Source organism: Pristiophorus japonicus, chromosome 6, assembly GCF_044704955.1.
Source record: "Pristiophorus japonicus isolate sPriJap1 chromosome 6, sPriJap1.hap1, whole genome shotgun sequence".
Lineage (NCBI taxonomy): Eukaryota > Metazoa > Chordata > Chondrichthyes > Pristiophoridae > Pristiophorus > Pristiophorus japonicus.
The window spans coordinates 31,355,873-31,375,271 of record NC_091982.1 but is presented as its reverse complement, the minus strand read 5'-3'; the positions used below and the strand labels follow the sequence as shown (position 1 = coordinate 31,375,271).

The 19,399-nt window shown below is 43.1% G+C and overlaps 2 protein-coding genes across 5 annotated transcripts in view; one reads left to right on the top strand and one right to left on the bottom strand.

Moving 5' to 3' along the window:
* The window catches only part of lnx2b (ligand of numb-protein X 2b), a 76,372-nt gene extending 66,967 nt beyond the window's left edge, over window positions 1–9,405 (top strand). For both annotated transcript variants that reach the window (XM_070882009.1, XM_070882010.1), the window contains exons 8-10: window positions 1,545–1,767; window positions 5,320–5,478; window positions 7,384–9,405. In XM_070882009.1, coding sequence (XP_070738110.1) covers window positions 1,545–1,767; window positions 5,320–5,478; window positions 7,384–7,519 — 518 coding nt within the window. In that variant the 3' untranslated portion in view covers window positions 7,520–9,405. The remainder of the gene's footprint in view (window positions 1–1,544; window positions 1,768–5,319; window positions 5,479–7,383) is intronic.
* Window positions 9,406–9,504: 99 nt separating this feature from the next.
* LOC139265601 (pre-mRNA 3'-end-processing factor FIP1-like) overlaps window positions 9,505–19,399 on the bottom strand; it is a 69,564-nt gene continuing 59,669 nt past the window's right edge. For 2 of the 3 annotated variants that reach the window (XM_070882717.1, XM_070882719.1), the window contains exons 13-16: window positions 17,053–17,111; window positions 15,091–15,283; window positions 12,670–12,792; window positions 9,505–9,877 (exon numbers count right to left, since the gene is read on the bottom strand). In XM_070882717.1, the coding sequence (XP_070738818.1) occupies window positions 9,745–9,877; window positions 12,670–12,792; window positions 15,091–15,283; window positions 17,053–17,111 (508 nt within the window). In that variant the 3' untranslated portion in view covers window positions 9,505–9,744. The remainder of the gene's footprint in view (window positions 9,878–12,669; window positions 12,793–15,090; window positions 15,284–17,052; window positions 17,112–19,399) is intronic. The other variant, XM_070882718.1, reaches the window with a different exon arrangement.

Below are 19,399 nucleotides of genomic sequence, written 5' to 3'. Positions count from 1 at the left end.
GCGTATGTGGCCGCTGCAGAAAAACCTTCTGGAGAGTTAAAGAAATCATGCAAGTAAGGAAATTGGCGCAGGTAAGTGCAGCAGATGCCCGGACAGCAGCAGCAGGAAAAGTGAGAGACGTGGGGGAGGAGAGAGAGTGGGGGTAGAGGGGGGGGGGGGTTGGGAGGAGGGGGGGGGGGGTTGGGAGGAGGGGGGGGGGGCAGGGAGGGGAGGGAAAGAGAGTGTGGTGAGGAGGGAGGGGAGGGAGGATAGAGAGAGCGAGGGAGTGGGGAGAAGCCTTTTGGGTGTAGTTAGGTGCGGGGACCACGAGGGAGAAGGCTACTCGACCTGGGATAGGGGCGGGCTATGCAAGCAGACCAGCAAGCCCTTCGGCCAGGCTAGGGGCGGGGAGCGAGACTGGCTTTAATAATTGAAGGTAATTTGCTGTAATATATTTTAATGTGTTTTTAAGTTGATACAATATGTTTTAATGTGTTGGGAGCTGGCTGTATGTTTCACTTTGCAGCCTCAGCTCGCATTGTGTCCTTGGTTACCGTGGCAACCCGATCATTTTGGCGCAGATCAAGTCTCCACCCCCAAAACTAAAGGACCGGTTAGGCTGCGCCAAAATGAAGAAATCCAACGGGGAAACTTAGAATTTTTTTTTTGCCATACTTGGGCCCCCCAAAAACGAGCATAACTCTTCAAGTACGCCAAAAAAGTGTTTTGGGGAAAATTGAGCCCTTAATCTTAGCACTGTGAATTTAACATCCATCATTAAGTCCAATGGACTTTAAAGGGATAGTGGGCAAAATGACTGCAATCTCCATTGTTTGACTAATACTATAATGCTGATTGTATTCTGATGAACACATGAACACCAATCAATTTGAATAGAACAGGCCGTTCATGAATTCCCTTTGCCTCAAGTCAATTGAAGCTTTGCCAATTTTTCTGCACTCCTAAAGGTGAGAGACAGTTGCTGATGTTTCATGGACATCTTGTGTTGTCAAACCAATGCCAGTCAATTTACTTTAATGTTTTTAATCGCTCGTTCCATTTTAGCAAAAAGAGGGCTACCTTGATGGCTCAGCTATTAAGCCATTAAGACCAGGAAGGCCCTAGGTACTGAGTCAACTGAAGTGGCGGTAGGAGTGCTGCCCTGGGCTAGGGCAGGGAAACTGTCTGATTTCCTTCTCTTTGTCACTGTCTGGCAACCTTTACTGGAAATGTAGGGTAGGTTGAGCCCAAGGTGAGTTAATTTCTGCCCGGCAGAAAACTGATCAAATTGGATTGGGCGGAGTGTAAAATGATCACCTGATCCCATCAGTTTCCCGCCGGGTGGGTTAGGTTAAAAATCACCCCATGGTGTTTGAGCTTGAAGAAGAATGGCTAATTGGACAACTGCCACTTGTCGAACCCTACCCCACACAAGAGAGAGTGGCAACAGGAGAAAAAAATAATGGCTCATTTTTCTTTTAAATATCAGTGATAACATTTACTCTAGTAAAGTTCATCATTTCTGCTTTGTGGCATTGAAATGGGTCAAATATTTTCTGTCATAGGAAACGTGCTACTGAGCATAAATGGAGTGGACCTCACTCAGCTGAGTTATAATGAAGCGGTGTCGGTTCTCAAGTTGAATGCAGCCTCCTCTACTGTGGTGCTGAGGGTCCTGGAATTCCCCAACACTGACACATCATCAGCAGCAGAGGAGCTTTTGGAGGCATGCAAGGAGAACGATTATGATTGGTCCCCGTTATGGGTCATGTGGCTTGGGTTACCAAGGTGAGAGCTGTTCTATCAAAGTAATAGGTGCATAACTATATTGCACAGGTGCAAAAAATGAAAAACACAATATTGTAAGCATGGGTGACTTTAAAAAAAAAGTGTGATGCTGTTATAATAAAGGACAAGTAAGTAAAGCAGAAGAGTGTGTACACTGGATTTTTAACTGCCCATCTGCCAGGCACGTAATGCTAAAATTAACCCCGTGTTTTTAAAAAGGTAGAAAGATAGAAATGGAGAAAACATCATGCTTTAGGACTGTGTTAGAAACATAGAAACATAGAAAGTAGGTGCAGGATTAGGCCATTCGGCCCTTCGAGCCTGCACCGCCATTCAATGAGTTCATGGCTGAACATGCAACCTCTGTACCCCATTCCTGCTTTCGCGCCATACCCCTTGATCCCCCTAGTAGTAAGGACCACATCTAACTCCTTTTTGAATATATTTAGTGAATTGGCCTCAACAACGTTCTGTGCTAGAGAATTCCACAGGTTCACCACTCTCTGGGTGAAGAAGTTTCTCCTCATCTCGGTCCTAAATAGCTTACCCCTTATCCTTAGACTGTGACCCCTGGTTCTGGACTTTCCCAACATTGGGAACATTCTTCCTGCATCTAACCTGTCTAAACACATCAGAATTTTAAACGTTTCTATGAGATCCCCTCTCATTCTTCTGAACTCCAGTGAATACTAGCCCAATTGATCCAGTCTTTCTTGATATGTCAGTCCCGCCACCCCGGGAATCAGTCTGGTGAACCTTCGCTGCACTCCCTCAATAGCAAGAATGTCCTTCCTCAAGTTAGACGACCAAAACTGCACACAATACTCCAGGTGTAGCCTCACCAACGCCCTGTACAACTGTAGCAACACCTCCCTGCCCCTGTACTCAAATCCCCTCGCTATGAAGGCCAACATGCCATTTGCTTTCTTAACCGCCTGCTGTACCTGCATGCCAACCTTCAATGACTGATGTACCATGACACCCAGGTCTCGTTGCACCTCCCCTTTTCCTAATCTGTCACCATTTAGATAATAGTGTGTCTCTGTTTTTACCACCAAAGTGGATAACCTCACATTTATCCACATTATACTTCATCTGCCATGCATTTGCCCACTCATCTAACCTATCCAAGTCACTCTGCAGCTTCACAGCATCCTCCTTGCAGCTCACACTGCCACCTAACTTAGTGTCATCCGCAAATTTGGAGATACTACATTTAATCCCCTCGTCTAAATCATTAATGTACAGTGTAAACAGCTGGGGCCCCAGCACAGAACCTTGCGGTACCCCACTAGTCACTGCCTGCCATTCTGAAAAGTACCAATTTACTCCTACTCTTTGCTTCCTGTCTGACAACCAGTTCTCAATCCATGTCAGCACACTACCCCCAATCCCATGTGCTTTAACTTTGCACATTAATCTCTTGTGTGGGACCTTGTCGAAAGCCTTCTGAAAGTCCAAATATACCACATCAACTGGTTCTCCCTTGTCCACTCTACTGGAAACATCCTCAAAAAATTCCAGAAGATTTGTCAAGCATGATTTCCCTTTCACAAATCCATGCTGACTTGGACCTATCATGTCACCTCTTTCCAAATGCGCTGCTATGACATCCTTAATAATTGATTCCATCATTTTACCCATTACTGAGGTCAGGCTGACCGGTCTATAATTCCCTGTTTTCTCTCTCCCTCCTTTTTTAAAAAGTGGGGTTACATTGGCTACCCTCCACTCGATAGGAACTGATCCAGAATCTATGGAATGTTGTAAAATGACTGTCAATGCATCTGCTATTTCCAGGGCCACCTCCTTAAGTACTCTGGGATGCAGTCCATCAGGCCCTGGGGATTTATCGGCCTTCAATCCCATCAATTTACCCAACACAATTTCCCGACTAATAAAGATTTCCCTCAGTTCCTCCTTGTTACTAGACCCTCTGACCCCTTTTATATCCGGAAGGTTGTTTGTGTCCTCCTTAGTGAATACCGAACCAAAGTACTTGTTCAATTGGTCTGCCATTTCTTTGTTCCCCATTATGACTTCCCCTGATTCTGACTGCAGGGGACCTACGTTTGTCTTTACTAACCTTTTTCTCTTTACATATCTATAGAAACTTTTGCAGTCCGTCTTAATGTTCCCTGCAAGCTTCCTCTCGTACTCTTATTTTCCCTGCCCTAATCAAACCCTTTGTCCTCCTCTGCTGAGTTCTAAATTTCTCCCAGTCCCCAGGTTCACTGCTATTTCTGGCCAATTTGTATGCCACTTCCTTGGCTTTAATACTATCCCTGATTTCCCTTGATAGCCACGGTTGAGCCACCTTCCCTTTTTTATTTTTACGCCAGACAGGAATGTACAATTGTTGTAGTTCATCCATGCAGTCTCTAAATGTCTGCCATTGCCCATCCACAGTCAACCCCTTAAGAATCATTCGCCAATTCATGCCTCATACCTTCAAAGTTACCCTTCTTTAAGTTCTGGACCATGGTCTCTGAATTAACTGTTTCATTCTCCATCCTAATGTAGAATTCCACGATATTATGGTCACTCTTCCCCAAGGGGCCTCGCACAACGAGATTGCTAATTAATCCTCTCTAATTACACAACACCCAGTCTAAGATGGCCTCCCCCCTAGTTGGTTCCTCGACATATTGGTCTAGAAAACCATCCCTTATGCACTCCAGGAAATCCTCCTCCACCGTATTTGCTTCCAGTTTGGTTAGTCCAATCTATATGCATATTAAAGTCACCCATGATAACTGCTGCACCTTTATTGCATGCACCCCTAATTTCCTGTTTGATACCCTCCCCAACATCACTACTACTGTTTGGAGGTCTGTACACAAGTCCCACTAATGTTTTTTGCCCTTTGGTGTTCTGCAGCTCTACCCATATAGATTCCACATCATCCAAGCTAATGTCCTTCCTAACTACTGCATTAATCTCCTCTTTAACCAGCAATGCTACCCCACCTCCTTTTCCTTTTATTCTATCCTTCCTGAATGTTGAATACCCCTGGATGTTGAGTTCCCAGCCCTGATCATCCTGGAGCCACGACTCCGTAATCCCAATCACATCATATCCGTTAACATCTATTTGCACAGTTAATTCATCCATCTTATTATGGATACTCCTTGCATTAAGATACAAAGCCTTCAGGCTTGTTTTTTTAACAGCCTTTGTCCTTTTAGAATTATGATGTAGTGTGGCCCTTTTTGTTTCTTGCCTTTGTTTACTCGGCCTTCCACTATTGCTTTTTACCTTTCTACCATCTGTTTCTGACTCCATATTACTTCACCCTATCTCGCTGCATAGGTTCCCATCCCCCTGCCACAACTAGTGTTCACAACTATGCTAAGATATGAACATGAGTAAATATTTAAACATTCACAGACCAATTCTTTAGAGTTTATCTATTTTTAATAAGTAAAGATGTCTTTTCAATAGTTCCAAGAGTTAAACAAAATCAGTCATTTTGATCGTTGTCCAGGGAGTGAATTTCATGAACACCATAAAATTAACTGTAACATCCTCTTTCCTACTCTCCATTTGTAGTTACCTTCACTGTTGCAATGATATTACTCTGTACAAGAGTAACTCTGAAAGCTGGGGATTTAGCATCGTTGGGGGCTTTGAGGAAAGCCAAGACAACCAGCCTTTCTTTATCAAAACCATCGTACCCGGCACACCAGCGTACTTTGATGGAAGACTAAAGTAAGTTAAATCTAAGTGCCAGAGTGGTGTTTGGCTGCAGTGAAAAAGGCAAATAGGTTACTGGACTGTACTGGCAGAGAAAAAAAGCACAAATCAAGTGGTTATATTATTGCTGTATATAGCATTAGTTACACTCAATCTGGAGGAGTGTGTGCAGTAGTAGTCACCTAATCACAGAGAATATTATTGCCCTTAAGAATATACAAGAATTGGCAACAAAGAAATACCAGTTATTTAATAACTTTTTGAAAGGCTCAAGGTGACCAAAAGATACATTGCCTACTTTAAAAAAAAATTCAAATGACCTGTTCAATACCAATCAACTTTTTAAAGCCCCCCTTCCAAGGCACTACACAGGAGTGTTATCAGACAAAATCTGACACCGACCCACAAGGAGACATCAGGATAGGTGACCAAATGCTTGGTCAAAGGTAGATTTTAAGGAACATCTTAAAAGTGAGAGACAGAGGTTTGGTGAATGATTTCTGGAGCTTGGGGCCTAGACACAGGCGTCAATGGTGGGACGAAGCAAGTGGTGGATGCACAAGAAGCCAGAGTTCTTGGAGGGAGGTTAGAGATTGGGAGCGGCGCAGTTAGAGATTTGAACAAGAGGATAAGAATTTTTAAATTGAGTTGTTGGTGGACTTGGAGCCAATATAGGGAGCACAGAAGTGAACGGAATGTAGTGCGAGTTAGGATACGGGCAGCAGAGTTTTGAGTGAGCTCAAGTTTACCAAGTGGAAGATAGGAAGCCAGCCATTGGAATAGATGAGCCTGCTGATAACAAAAGCATGAACGAAGGTTGCAGCAGCAGAAAGATGGAGACAGGTGATACTAGAGGTGAACAAAGGCAATCTTTGTGATGGATAGGATATGGGGGCAGAAGCTCAGCTGTGTCAAATAGGACTCTCTCGAACCTCTGTTGGCAAGGACTGCTTGTCTGACGTACAAACCTGGATGAGCTGAAATTTGACATTTTAAGAGGTCTGAAGCGAGGAGCAAAGTACCTTTAGCTGGGGGGGAAACTATGTGGCCCAGAAGAGATCAAAACAGAAAACTTTGGAAATGCTCAGCAGGTCAGGCAGCATCCATGGAGAAAAGAGACAAGACTCAATAGAGGGATGAGGTGAAAAGGGAAGTAGGTGAGGTTTCTGTATGAGAAAGGGATAGGTTGTGCTTGACCGAATGGCTTTGATCTGTTTATAAAGGCTACATTTGTTCGTGAATGCAAGCTCAGATCTGTTCAATAAGTTACTGCATATGCAATTTACATTTGTGATTTTGCCCATGCATGCTGGAGCCAGGAAAATTAGACCCACCTGCCTAGTTTTTAAAAAAAAGGACTAGGCTTATATTCCCTTGAATATAGAAGATTATGAGGTGATCTGATTGAGGTATTTAAGATGTTTAAGGAATTTGATAGGGTAGACAGAGATAAGCTATTTTCTCTCGTGGGAGAATCCAGAACGAGGGGGCATAACCTTAAACTTAGAGCTAGGCCATTCAAGGACTATGTCAGAAAGCACTTCTTAACACAAAGAGTAGTGGAAATCGGGAAGTCTTTCCTCGGTTTCCCCCCACCCCCCCCCCACACAAAAAAAACTGTTGAAGCTAGGTCAATTGAAAATGTCAACTGAAAAGAATAGATTTTTATTAGGCAAAGGTTTTAAGGGTTACAGAACCAAGGCTGGTAAATTGAGTTAAGATACAGATTAGTCATGATCTAATTGAATGGCAGAACAGGCTTGATGGGCTGAATGACCTGTGACTCAAAGTAAATGTTGTTGTAAATTAATTACCACCTTAAAGTCCCTGCTCAAGAGTTAGCTCCTATTTTTTTTTTACTTTGGGAACTTCAATGTTGAGTACAGCAGTTGGTCATTTTCTCTCTACTGTCTCCTACAGGTGCGGGGATGAGATTGTAGCTGTAAATGGAGTTTCTACTACGGGCATGAGCAATTCGGCTGTAATCCCAATGCTGAAAGAACAGAGGAACAGAGTCACTCTCACAGTCGTCTCCTGGCCAGGAAGTCATGTGTGAAAGTAAAGTGATGAGAGAAATCCTCCTCAAAGCCTTAAATCAAGAAACAGGAGCAGCACAAACTAAAAAATAAGAAACCGTCATACTCAAGCAGATCACCAAAGTGCATTTGTTAAACAATCTTTTCTACATAAAGACCTCCTGGCTTCACTTTTCACCAGCATGGTACCTAATGCTTCAATTAAAAAAAAATTAAGTCAAGAGTCTTGCTGTAAATTTCCAAATGGATGTCCAAAGTACGAGTTCCTGCATTCAAGCTTCTACACATTGAATTGTCAATAAAACGGTTGTTATATAAATGGACTTCACATCAGTGTGACATGACTGTGCAGCTCCCCAGAGCAGGATGATTCGTCCTCTGATGTTGCTATGGACAATTTAGAATATCCAGGCACAGACTTACTATTAACTTTTAGAGCAGAAAGCTAACCTTAACATGATCAACATTGTATGCAAGTGAGCAGTTAAACTGCATATTCAAATACCACTTACTTTTCTCATCTACTTCCTCTGTTGAGGCAGTGAAAATAAGGTCTTGGGGTTGAGATTCAACTCTGTCTCCAATCTTATCAGTTTGTTACCGCAGGATACTGCACTAGTATCCTTACGGAGCCTCTAGGCAATTTATCATTAGACCATGTGTGCTTATAGCCACAATGAACATACAGCAATTACTCCATAGAGCCAAGATGGTGGGAGGACATTAATAACAGGGATCATGTAAATGATGACAATCAGGAAACATGGGGGAAAAAAAGAGTCAAGTTTGTGGGGCTCAATTTTCCCCAGTGATAAGCGCCGTTTTTTTTGAGCAGGCTGCTTTTTCTGGCTTAACTTAAAAATCCACAGTTTTCCCAATCAATTTGCACCAGAGTTAAGTTACGATTTTTTTTCAACCAGAGGGCGTAACCAGCCACCTACGCCAATTCTGGCCATTTAGTGAACTTTGGCCAGCTGATAGTTACTCCATTTCTGCTTAGGCCAGCGCATGTGGCCTCTCCAGAAAACACTTGCAGTGAGTTAAAGAAATCAGCGCAGGTAAATAAATCTGAGGCCTTTCGGCCTGAGCTAGAGGCGGGAAGCGGAGCAGAGCGGGAAGGCACTCTGGGCCAGGAAAGGGTCGGCGGGGGAGGGAGCGGACAGACCGGCAAGCCCTTCGGCCTGGGGTAGGGAGCGGAATGGATCGGGGAGGCACTCACTCGGGGCCCGGGTCCGCGGGGGTGCGCTTCTCTGTAAACCCTGTGGAATAGAAATAATAAAATGCGCACTTACCTTAAGCTGCTGCGCCCGCTTGAGATCCCGGTCCTGATCTGGAGGTGTCTCGCTTGCCAACTCGGAGCTGTCCTGCGCATGGACAGCCATTGCATATGCGCAGAAGGCCCAGCTGCATTTTTCGGCGCAGACAACAGGCTCCACCCCCAGAGATGAGTGGACACGCTGCTGCGCGGCTCCAGATTGCAGTATAAAGATCGAGGAAAATTAGTACAACAATTTCTGGCGCATTTCTGGACCTAAAATCCCGGCGTAACTCTGGCAATACGCCAGAAAACGGGCTTGGGCAAAATTGAGCCTGTAATCTTTTTAATTTAAGCTAGCTAGAATCAATACTGTTCATTATGCAGTAAAGTCATTGTTTTCTTGAAGCTACAAACAAGTGCATTAGCAGGCCTTTTTGTTCATGCAACTTAACTGTAATTTAAATCTGTAAAAAAAAAAATTCAACCATCCAATCAAATCTTCAAAAAAAATTCCTCTCTAAGGAACTAGTCCCAAGTTTTAAAAAATGCAGATAGGTATTATGGTTTGACTTTTTGAATCACAAAATTATATATCTGATTCATTACTGCATTAAATGGTTGGATGATTGAACCATAAATTATACATTTGATAAGCTGTAGAAAATGTATAACTTTATATAAAATCATTTTTCAAATTTGAAGTTGTCAAATTCTGAATTTAAGTATGCATTTAAGTAACACAAACGATTTAGAAAAACTGTGTTTATTTTTTTGTTTTACAAGCACATTATACAAAAAGACAATATTGTGTAAGTTCGTAGAAAGGCAGGATCAGGCTTCACTGTTATGCAGTGGCTTTCATTACGGTCCATGGAGTTGTTTAAATTGTATTCACAGTGCCTTCAAGGGTCTGGAACATCAGAGCTAACTGTCCATCATGAGTAGTATTCCCCAATGAAGGAGACCAGTTCAGCAGCAAGCAGTTAGTTATTCTTTAGTCTCCGTTCCCTCTGTCTCTGCAGCACCTTCATCCCCAGCTTCTTTGTCCTCTTTATTTCGTTTATTCTTCTTGTGTTTGTGACGTCTGTGACTTTCACCTTCCTCGCTCTCGTGCTGTTTTCTGTGAAAATAAGTCAACCATAAAACATATTCTTGTGATCCGAAGATTGCGTGTACAGAACTGGGAGCGACACCATGGAATTGCTGCAGATTGCACATCTGCAATAACTTGGTGCAAGAACGGCAGAAAGACTACATAGTGTTTACACTGTTTTTCCAAGGTTGCCGCAGTCCTTCTACTGAAGGCAAGAATATATCAAGTTAAATGTTATTCCTACAACACAAAAGCAAAATACTGCAGATGCTGGAATCTGAAATAAAAACAGAAAATGCTGGGAATCTCAGCAGGTCAGGCAGCATCTGTGGAGAGAGAAACAGAGTTAACGATCCCAAGTTTCGGGCCTAGAACGGCGCAGCCTCAACCTGGACGCCCGTTTTTCGCGCCACAAAGTGCGCCTAAAAAATACTTACCTATTCTCCGGCTCCCTGCAGGTCCTCTGGAGCGGGGCGCGGCGCAGCAGGAGCTGTGGGGGGAGGAGCCAGGTCCCTGCACTGAAAACAGTGCCAGGACCTCTGCACATGCGTGCTACAGTGGGCGCGCATGTGCAGTAGCTCCAGGCACCCAAAACTGTGTGGGAGGGGCCCGAAGCACGCAGCCCCTAGCCCTGGCTGAATGGCCTCACTGGGCCTGCGTGGATCAGGCTGCACCTCCCACGCCTAGCTCCTGCTTCCTCCCGACCGGACCCGATCCGACTCCTGCTCCACCGACCCCCCCAACCCCGGACCCGACCTCCCCCCGCCCCCCCCCCCCCCCCGACCCGACCCCACCTACCTGTAAATCCGGTGCTGGGGGCGGGCACCACCCAAAGTCTTGGCCCGGCCAGTTCAGCCTTTCCCCCCACCCCTCCCTCCCTTCCTTCTCCCCCCTCTCTCCTCTTCCCCCTCTCTCTCTCTCCTCTTCCCTCTCTCTCTCTCCTCTTCCCTCCACCTCCTCCCCTCACTGTCAGAAACACACACACACAGAGTGAGAGACAGACAGACAGACAGACAGAGACACTGACAGACAGAGACACACTGGGGGGGGGGTCCCAGCACGTTGTCGTTGGGCTCCCGGTGCTGAAATCGGTAAGTAGAAAATGTTTTATTGATTTTTTAATTTTTTATTAATTTTTTTTGATTGATTTATTGATGTATTTATCATTTATTATTGATTATGGCTCTTTATTTGTAGAAGTGTTTAATGTTTGTAAACTTCCCTTTAAACCCCTCCCATTCCCTACGCCTGATTTGTAACTTACGCCTGATTTTCTAAATGTAGACAAGGTTTTTCTGAGCATACAAAAATCTACACTTACTCCATTCTAAGTTAGTTTGGAGTATGTTTTCACTGCCTAAACTTTCAAAACGGGCGTAAGTGGCCGGACACGCCCCCTTTTGAAAAAAAAATCTGTTCCAAACTGAAACTGTTCTAAATGACTAGAACTGGAGCAAACTAAATGTCGAGAATTGCAATTTCTAAGATACTCCATTCTAAACCAGTTGCTCCAAAAAAAAACAGGAGCAACTCAGGCCGAAACTTGGCCCCATGGTTTCAGGTCGAAGACCTTTCGCCAGTTCCTAGAAATGTTTGTTTCTCTCTCCACAGATACTGCCTGACCCGATGAGATTTCTAGCATTTTCTATTATTATAAATGTTATTCCTGTTCAGTTACTTCGACTCTTAAATTAGCTAAAATACTCACACTTTAGGTTTTACTAATTTTAGAGTCCATCTTAAGAGCTCTCTTAACTCAGTGTGTAAATGCAGCACCTGTAATAGTACTAACCCAGATGGAACAGAAGATCCTAGGTTCAATCTAAGACTGTGCGGAGTTAGCTGATCTCATTGAGAGTTGTTTCTCAGCCTGAGCTGATCTTAATTGGCCTCCATATTCATGGGCTGTTCAGGGGAGGGAAGGAGAAAGACGACATTTGCAAGGTTTTCTATCCCGTGACCTCTAGTGGGAAAGTCAGGCTAGAACCAGCAAGGCTGTTAAGCCAAATAGCCTGCTGCCATTCACTGTTTGTACTCACCCATGAACAATGATCATTTGGGCGAGGTACTCCAGGCACCTGTGGACCCATTACTTTGAGGAGAGGAGAAAATAAATTGGAAAAAATCCAGTCTGGGGAAAATGGTTAACTCTGTATATTTAAATTAGTGTCTCTTTTTGTCTCACAGCATCACTGGTGTGTGTGGACCTGCTCTAGGCCATGCAGCAGCTCGATGTGTGAAAGTGAGCAAAGGGTGTCTGACTTTCCTCTATTGGTAGAGAAGAGTAGCTGCAATTAAGCATTTCCCCCTCCTATGGCTGAGATCAGTTGAGATAGGTAGCAACCCATGCCCTGCTGCTATATCTGTACACTCCTGTCATTGCACCACTTAATTTTGTGCCTTTTCTAATTGGTGTCTTTCTTCTTCCTTCTGCACTGCCCATCCACTCCAGCAGATGCCGATTTTCCTTTCCAAGTCACTTTCACTTGCTACCTCTCATTGCCTTCAAATAAAAACTCGATTGCTTTGACTGCTGTTTTCCCCTCCCATCCTATAAAATTCTCACTTTCGCCTTGATGTATACTGTTTTTTCCGGTGAAGCTCTTTTGTGAGGAGTGCAATTATCTGACGAGTAGTAATTTTTTTTTTTTTGAACCACAATTAGACAATTCCAGGAAGCAATCTGTAAAGACTGGTGCAGCCACAACTCCTCGCTGTGCCTCAGCTTTACAGCACCAAAACTGAGCCAGGCAATGTGCTGTACATTACAAATACAATCCCAATCGCAGTAGAATTCCTGGAGAGAAAAACATACATACCGCCTTGACGACTTGTGCTTGGTATCATCTTTGTCCTTGTGCCGCCGTTCCCTGTGGCGATCTTCTCGGTCTCTGCTGCGATCTCTGTTCCGATGATACTCTCTGTCAAAGTTTCGTTCTCTGCTGTAAAAACAAGTGTGTGCATCTTCACAGGATCAAAGCTTGAGAGAACTGGAAACAAACTATTGAGGGAACTTGATTGTGAACAGTGGCCCCAGCATGGGATGTGAACTCAATCACTGACTGGAAAACCACTGCTCTCAAAAAGTAGAGATTTTCCTCAGTCCGTACACTACTTTTAGCACTCGGATTAACATGATCACATTCCTGTGCTTCTTTAGCCATTTATTTTAAACTGGTTAACACAAGCAAATTAACCAGTGTACAGAACAAGGTGAAACCCCCAACAAAAATGGCAGAAAACACTGATTTTAGTCAGAATTCTAAGGTGATCTAATTCAGATATTTTTGAAGATGGAAATAATTGCAGGTTGCAAAAACCTAGTCATTGGCACAGAAGACCCCTCCAATATCTGGTCCTTTTCATAGATTTATTTGTGGCTATTTGCACACTATTTAGCTGCACTTGGAATACTTTTCACTCAGAATAGCTTCTGATCACTAAGGCGGGACCATTAGAAGCTTTTGTCCCAGATTACATGTCAAACTTGCACAGAAATTAAAGGATTCTAGATGTATTGATTTTTCTTTTATTATCCAGGTGAGTATAACTATTATAAGAAACTGATTGAATCACTAGTTTTGAAACCCATCAGACTTGGTGGATGATCATTGTCATTCACCAACTTGCATTACTATAGCACGTTTAATGTAGGGCATTTCACAAACATGTCAGGTTGGAGAGGGGGATAGGATACATGACTGGTTATCGATCCTCTTCCTGCTTTTTTAAAAACTGAAAACTTCAACCTCAGTCTTTAGGTCTTGTCAGTTGATTAAATAAACAGCATTTGCAATGAAGTGGAAAATTTTGGCAAGATGCTCTTGCACCCAAAATGGATGATTGGAGCAGGGAGGCTGAAGAAAAAGAAAAACAAATAGGAAAAATAAATGAAACAATATCATTGTATTTTAGGTAGGAGAAAATTAAATTTAAAATAAAGGAATGAAAGTGCCAAAAAGGATGGCTTGCATAGTTTATTTTGACAATCTTTATTTTTGTTGTCTGGGATTAATAAGTGATAAAGCTTGTCACAAGTTATTGGCAGCTTTACTGCTGTAAAAGTACTCTTTAGGGTGGCAGTACGTGAGCTAAACAAAACTGGTCTGCTAGGCAGAGGGGAGTTTTCCTGCATCTCTCTGTAGTCTTAGGGTTAGGAAGAAAAATGAAATATATTTCCCCAATAAGAAAAGCCATCCTTCCACTGCCCCTTCCCACCCCCCTCGTCAGGTGCCTGCAAGAGTAGGGCTCTGGAGGGAAATTTTGTTAGATTTAAAACAGAAAAGGCAACCATATTGATTTAACGATTTTGTTGAATTATGTTATTTTACTTTATTTTTAGTTCTATGTCCTCAGGTTACTAATGAAATAAGATGACAGTCAAAAGAATTTTCAAACAATATTTTGAATTATTTCATTGATTTCCCTTCTGCTTGCTAGTTCTTTTATTGCTAGCTGTTTGCTGACTGCAGATTCTCAACACACCAAGATTAAATAGCTGCTATCTGAATCCTTTTATGACCCTCTGGATCAGACCCCATTACTGAGCACCAAAACTTTCCAAGACTGGTTTTGATCTCATTGCTTCTGGAGCGCTTCCCCCTAACTCCCCTTCAATCTCATTGTTTTGCCCTGCATTTATACTTTCTCGAAGATTTACAAACCAAACTGTCCTGGCAGACACACATTTGCGCTTGGTTCTATCCCACCAATCTTACCACCTTTGACTATATTTTTCCTCATGTCTAATCTCTATCCACATATATCCATGACTCTATTCTTGCCAATTTGGGGGAGGGATAGAGGGGAAAACAGAGTACCCGAAATGCAGAAAGCAGGTCTTCCCCACCCTCTATAACTAACCCCTCAGCTCACCAGCATGGTCACTGGCTCTCTGCTTCTTTGAGCAGCACTTCAACCATTTGGCTCAACTTGTTCTCTCAACAATTTCCCTTTTAACTGTACACACTTTCTCCAGATCAAAAGTGTCATATGCGGTCTAAACTAAAATTGTTTTCAACTGAATATGTGGACCACATTACATTTAAATCCTGATCAGGTCCCCTTAACAATCTCTTCCTGTTCAGCTGACGCTTTCTCCTCTTGCTCCAAGTTCATTGACTGCCCTTTCTCTCTCCACCCAGCTTTTGAATTTATGTGGTCCATCTACCATTCCCTTTGCTTTTTTGATTTTGGATTTCCAGTGTTCATTTTTTCTTTTAATCATGACATTTACTCACTTGCTGTATTCAGTTGCCGTAGGCGTTGGCCCACGATCTCGCTCGCGATTTCTATCTCGATCAGGTTCTCGCTCTCTTTCCCTTTCTCGCCGAGGACCTTGGTACTCCCAGTGGCTGTTGGTGCCTTTGTCAACAGTGCTCATCCAGGGTGTGTGTGTTGTGGAGATAGTAGGATAACCAATTAGTCCAGAGTCTGGAGGTTTGAAAAAAGCTCCCATTACTAGAAAAGGGAAGTCATTGATAACAAGCATCTTTACAATACATGAGCTAATGAGTGGCAAGTTGAGAGATAGCAGGGGAGAGAACCTGAAAAAAGTTTAACTACAGGGGTCATTTGCCTTTAGTTTATACACATACTGAGCATGGAACTGACTTATTTACCTTGCTGGCGTATAATGGAAATTGGTGGATAATTGAGGGTCACATTAAACTGAAGTGCAATGGATTAAAGCAGTACAAGGATGACTTAATGGCCCTTAATTGGTGGTCAGTGACGAAGCGACAGTGACCTCGACGAAAGCTGCCCACAGAGATCTCCCAATCTCTGGCGAGAACCTTGGCTTCCTCGACGTGTAATTGATTGCAGCGCTGTCAATAGGGGATTCCCATTGTATGACAGAAAACCAGGAAATGAAAAGCACTGATTATCTGCACTTTAAGACGTTAAAAAGCAAAATAAAGATTGGGACATACACATGGGATTAAGGTTGAAGCTGAAATATGAAGTGTCAATTTTTTTTAAATCTAGTAATTTGAGAAATTTGACATTCCACAAATATAAAATTAGTTTTTCAGGGCCAGAACAGTTGTTTAAGTAGTCAATATGGTGTTAAAACCCCAGTTACACCTATTCCAACAAGGGTCAACATTTAAAGGGGTGTTTAACAGCAATATTTGCACAGAAAAGCTTAAGTTCTCGTCAGTTCCACTGATTGCTGGCTATGGGAGAGGGGTCCACAGCGCAGCCTCAGAGCAGGGAATGACTGACCACAACTTCAGGATTTCCGTGTTTAGCAGGTCACGATCAGTTTCAGCGGGTAAATGATGGTTTGCAGTCATTACCCGCCGAAAATTCCAGGCCATTGTATCATTGGATATTCAGATAATCAGCAAATTGTATATGCAATTTCCTAAACTCATTGCATGTACAAATTTGATCTATGATGCCCAAGACGGACAGAAACTTTTGAGCTTACTAGTATCGGAACCTGCAGATTATTTATATTTTGTCCTTCACTTGTTACTCTGTAGTTTAAAGTCTCTAGTTAATAATTCACTTTCCATTGCCTCTAATATTTAGCTCGGTTTCAATACGCCAAATAGAACTTGCACTAAATGTAGTTTTAAAAAAAAGTAGTATCCAGTCTTAATGGTTAAAGTCAACACTCTAGGAAAAACCAAGATAAAAACTAGTAGCTCCCAGGTTCAGTCACCAGCAGGCCAACTGAGGCCTATAATTGGCCTTCAACGCTCCTTGGATTGTGGGGGGTGGGGGGTGGGGGGAGGGGAGGGGAGGGGAGGGGAGGGGAGGGGAGGAGGAGAGTCAGTCAATCAACCAGAGTTCCTGTTCCTGATCACTAGTCAATGGTCTGTACTAGAAGTGCGCATACTTGCATGTCGTGTGAAAGCAGGACCTGGCTCGGATGTGATATGCCTCAGAGTTATACAGTCTGCCGACACTCACCATCCATGCACATAGGTAGTAGAATGGCCACTTGCGCGAGGTACCAGAGGGCGTCCAGCACTCATGGAACCATACTTCAGCATGAGTCAACGCCTTCAGGAACAGAGGGGAAAAAACTGGCAAAACAAAACCCAAAAGGGGAAGAGAATTTTTTTTTTTTTTAAACTATGCACATCAGGGAAATGAAATTGGAGATTCTAATTAGTTAGATTATATTGCTAATGAATGTCATACTTAAATAAAAATATATATTTCCAGTAGAATGTATTAACAATTACCTGCAGAACTATAGGGAAATAGAGGGGGTGGTCGGTTATCATAGCCTGGAGGTGGACCACTGGAAGAGTGAGAAATTATTAATTAGGCACAAGAAATAATATTTATACAATAAAAAAAACAGTACCTTTAAATGATCACCTTTTTCCAATTTCTTGCAAAGAAAAATATAATTGGAAATTTAAGTGACATTGACCTATCAGTAAGGCATCTTGTAACATGACTTACAGCATAAGAAAAAGACTACAGTTCAGAAAAAGATAAGCCATTCTATTCAGCATATTTTGTAAATTTCAGCTGTACTATAATAGAATGCTCAGATCAGAATTTACATTTGAATGTTCCCCCCAAGGATCCCATAGATTTACCTTTCACCCTTCCCCAATTCCCTGGTCTTCACTCCCACTGCTCTTCCCAGATGGTGCGCAGTGCCGATATCTGAGGCAACTACACTGGCTCTGCTGGACCCAGGATTAAGCTCTTTTGGCTTGTGATTGATCCTCTGTTCCTCCTCGGCCTTCTAATTCCAATTGACAACCTCCACTAGCACCTCAGCTGATACTTTATCTTTCAAATAACTCCTGGATCCACTGTTCGCCACAACTGATCCGAACCAGAACATTGGCTTGAGGATATTCTGATTCTATGCTGTGCACGTCGACTTAATCCCCCCCACAGGGCCTTTGAACTGTTTTACATCTCTTCCCTGTGCTCGGTTATGACCATGAGAAGACTTGCTTAATCAGTCATGTCTATGTAATCTGAATTCCCTTTGTGTCCATTATTTTGATCACCCTTTATGACTTGGCCCAGCCCTTCCAGTCACCTGGTTATGCCACTTCTCATTTCTTCCCTCAAATATTTTACCCCTGTATGCACCCCATTTCCTGCCAAAACTCCGTTCACTCGCAAACAAGGCCCTTACCATCCATGGCCTAATTATCAGTGACCATATTGACATGGAACTTGGCTCATGGGTGGTGACATCTAGCCTCTTGCCTCCCTGCCTGGCCACATTTTCCATCATTCCTGCCCGCAACACCACAGTTGCAGTGTGGCACTCAGTCAATTCTCCTTACTACTCTAGGCCCTTCACCCCCTTAGAGCACCTCACTTCATTCCATTCGCCTCTTCATTAATTCCAAAATGTGTTGGATTTCTTTGTCGCCAAGATACAAATAAATCTGTTCAGCTGCCTGTTTCACCCTCTTGCTCACCAAGCCAAACCTGCCCTATGCCTCCCTACCCTAGCCCCGAAACCGCGGCTCTTTAGTTTCTCTCCCATCTATCCCATGGCCTCTCTAAGCTTATCTCATTTACAAGACCCACCTCCTGCACCCTTATTCCCACTGCCATTAAACTGACCACGTAACCTTCAGTGTTATGGATTCACCACATTCATTAGAAACCGGGATGTAATTACCCCAAACTTCTTTCACATGGATCTTTATATTCAATCAGTCTGACATAAGAAATAGGAGCAGGAGTAGGCCATTTGGCCCCTCGAACCTGCTCCGCTATTTAATAAGATCATGGCTCATCTGATCTTGGGCTCAGCTCTACTTCCCTGCCTGCTCCCCATAACCCTTCACTCCCTTATCATTCAAAAATCTGTCTATCTCCACCTTAAATATATTCAATGACTCAGCCTCCACAGCTCTCTGAGGCAGAGAATTCCACAGATTTACAACCTTAAGAAATTCCTCATCAGTTCTAAATGGGCGACCCCTCATTTTAAAACTATGCCCCTAGTTCTAGATTCCCCCACGAGTGGAAACATCCTCTCTGCATCTACTTTGTCGAGCCCCCTCAGTATCTTAAATGTTTCAATAAGATCACCTCTCATTCTTCTAAACTCCAATGAGTATAGGCCCAACCTGCTCAACCTTTCTTCATAAGTCAACCCCTTCATCTCAGGAATCCACCTAGTAAACCTTCTCTGAACTGCCTCCAATGCAAGTATATCCTTAAATAAGGAAACCAAAACTGTATGCAATACTCTAGGTATGCTCTCAGCAATACCCTGTACAGTTGTAGCAAGACTTCCCTGCTTTTATACTCCACCCCCTTGCAATAAAGGCCAACATTTCATTTGCCTTCCTGATTATTTGCTACCTGCATACTAACTTTTTGTGTTTCATGCACAAGGACCCCCAGATCCCTCTGTATTGCAGCATTTTGTAATCTCTCTCCATTTAAATAATAATTTTCTTTTTTTATTTTTCCTGCCAAAGTGGATAACCTCACATTTCGCACATTATACTCCATCTGCCAAATGTATGCCAACTCACATAGCCTCTCTATATTCCTCTTTGTGTCCTCCTCACAACTTGCTTTCCCACCCATCTT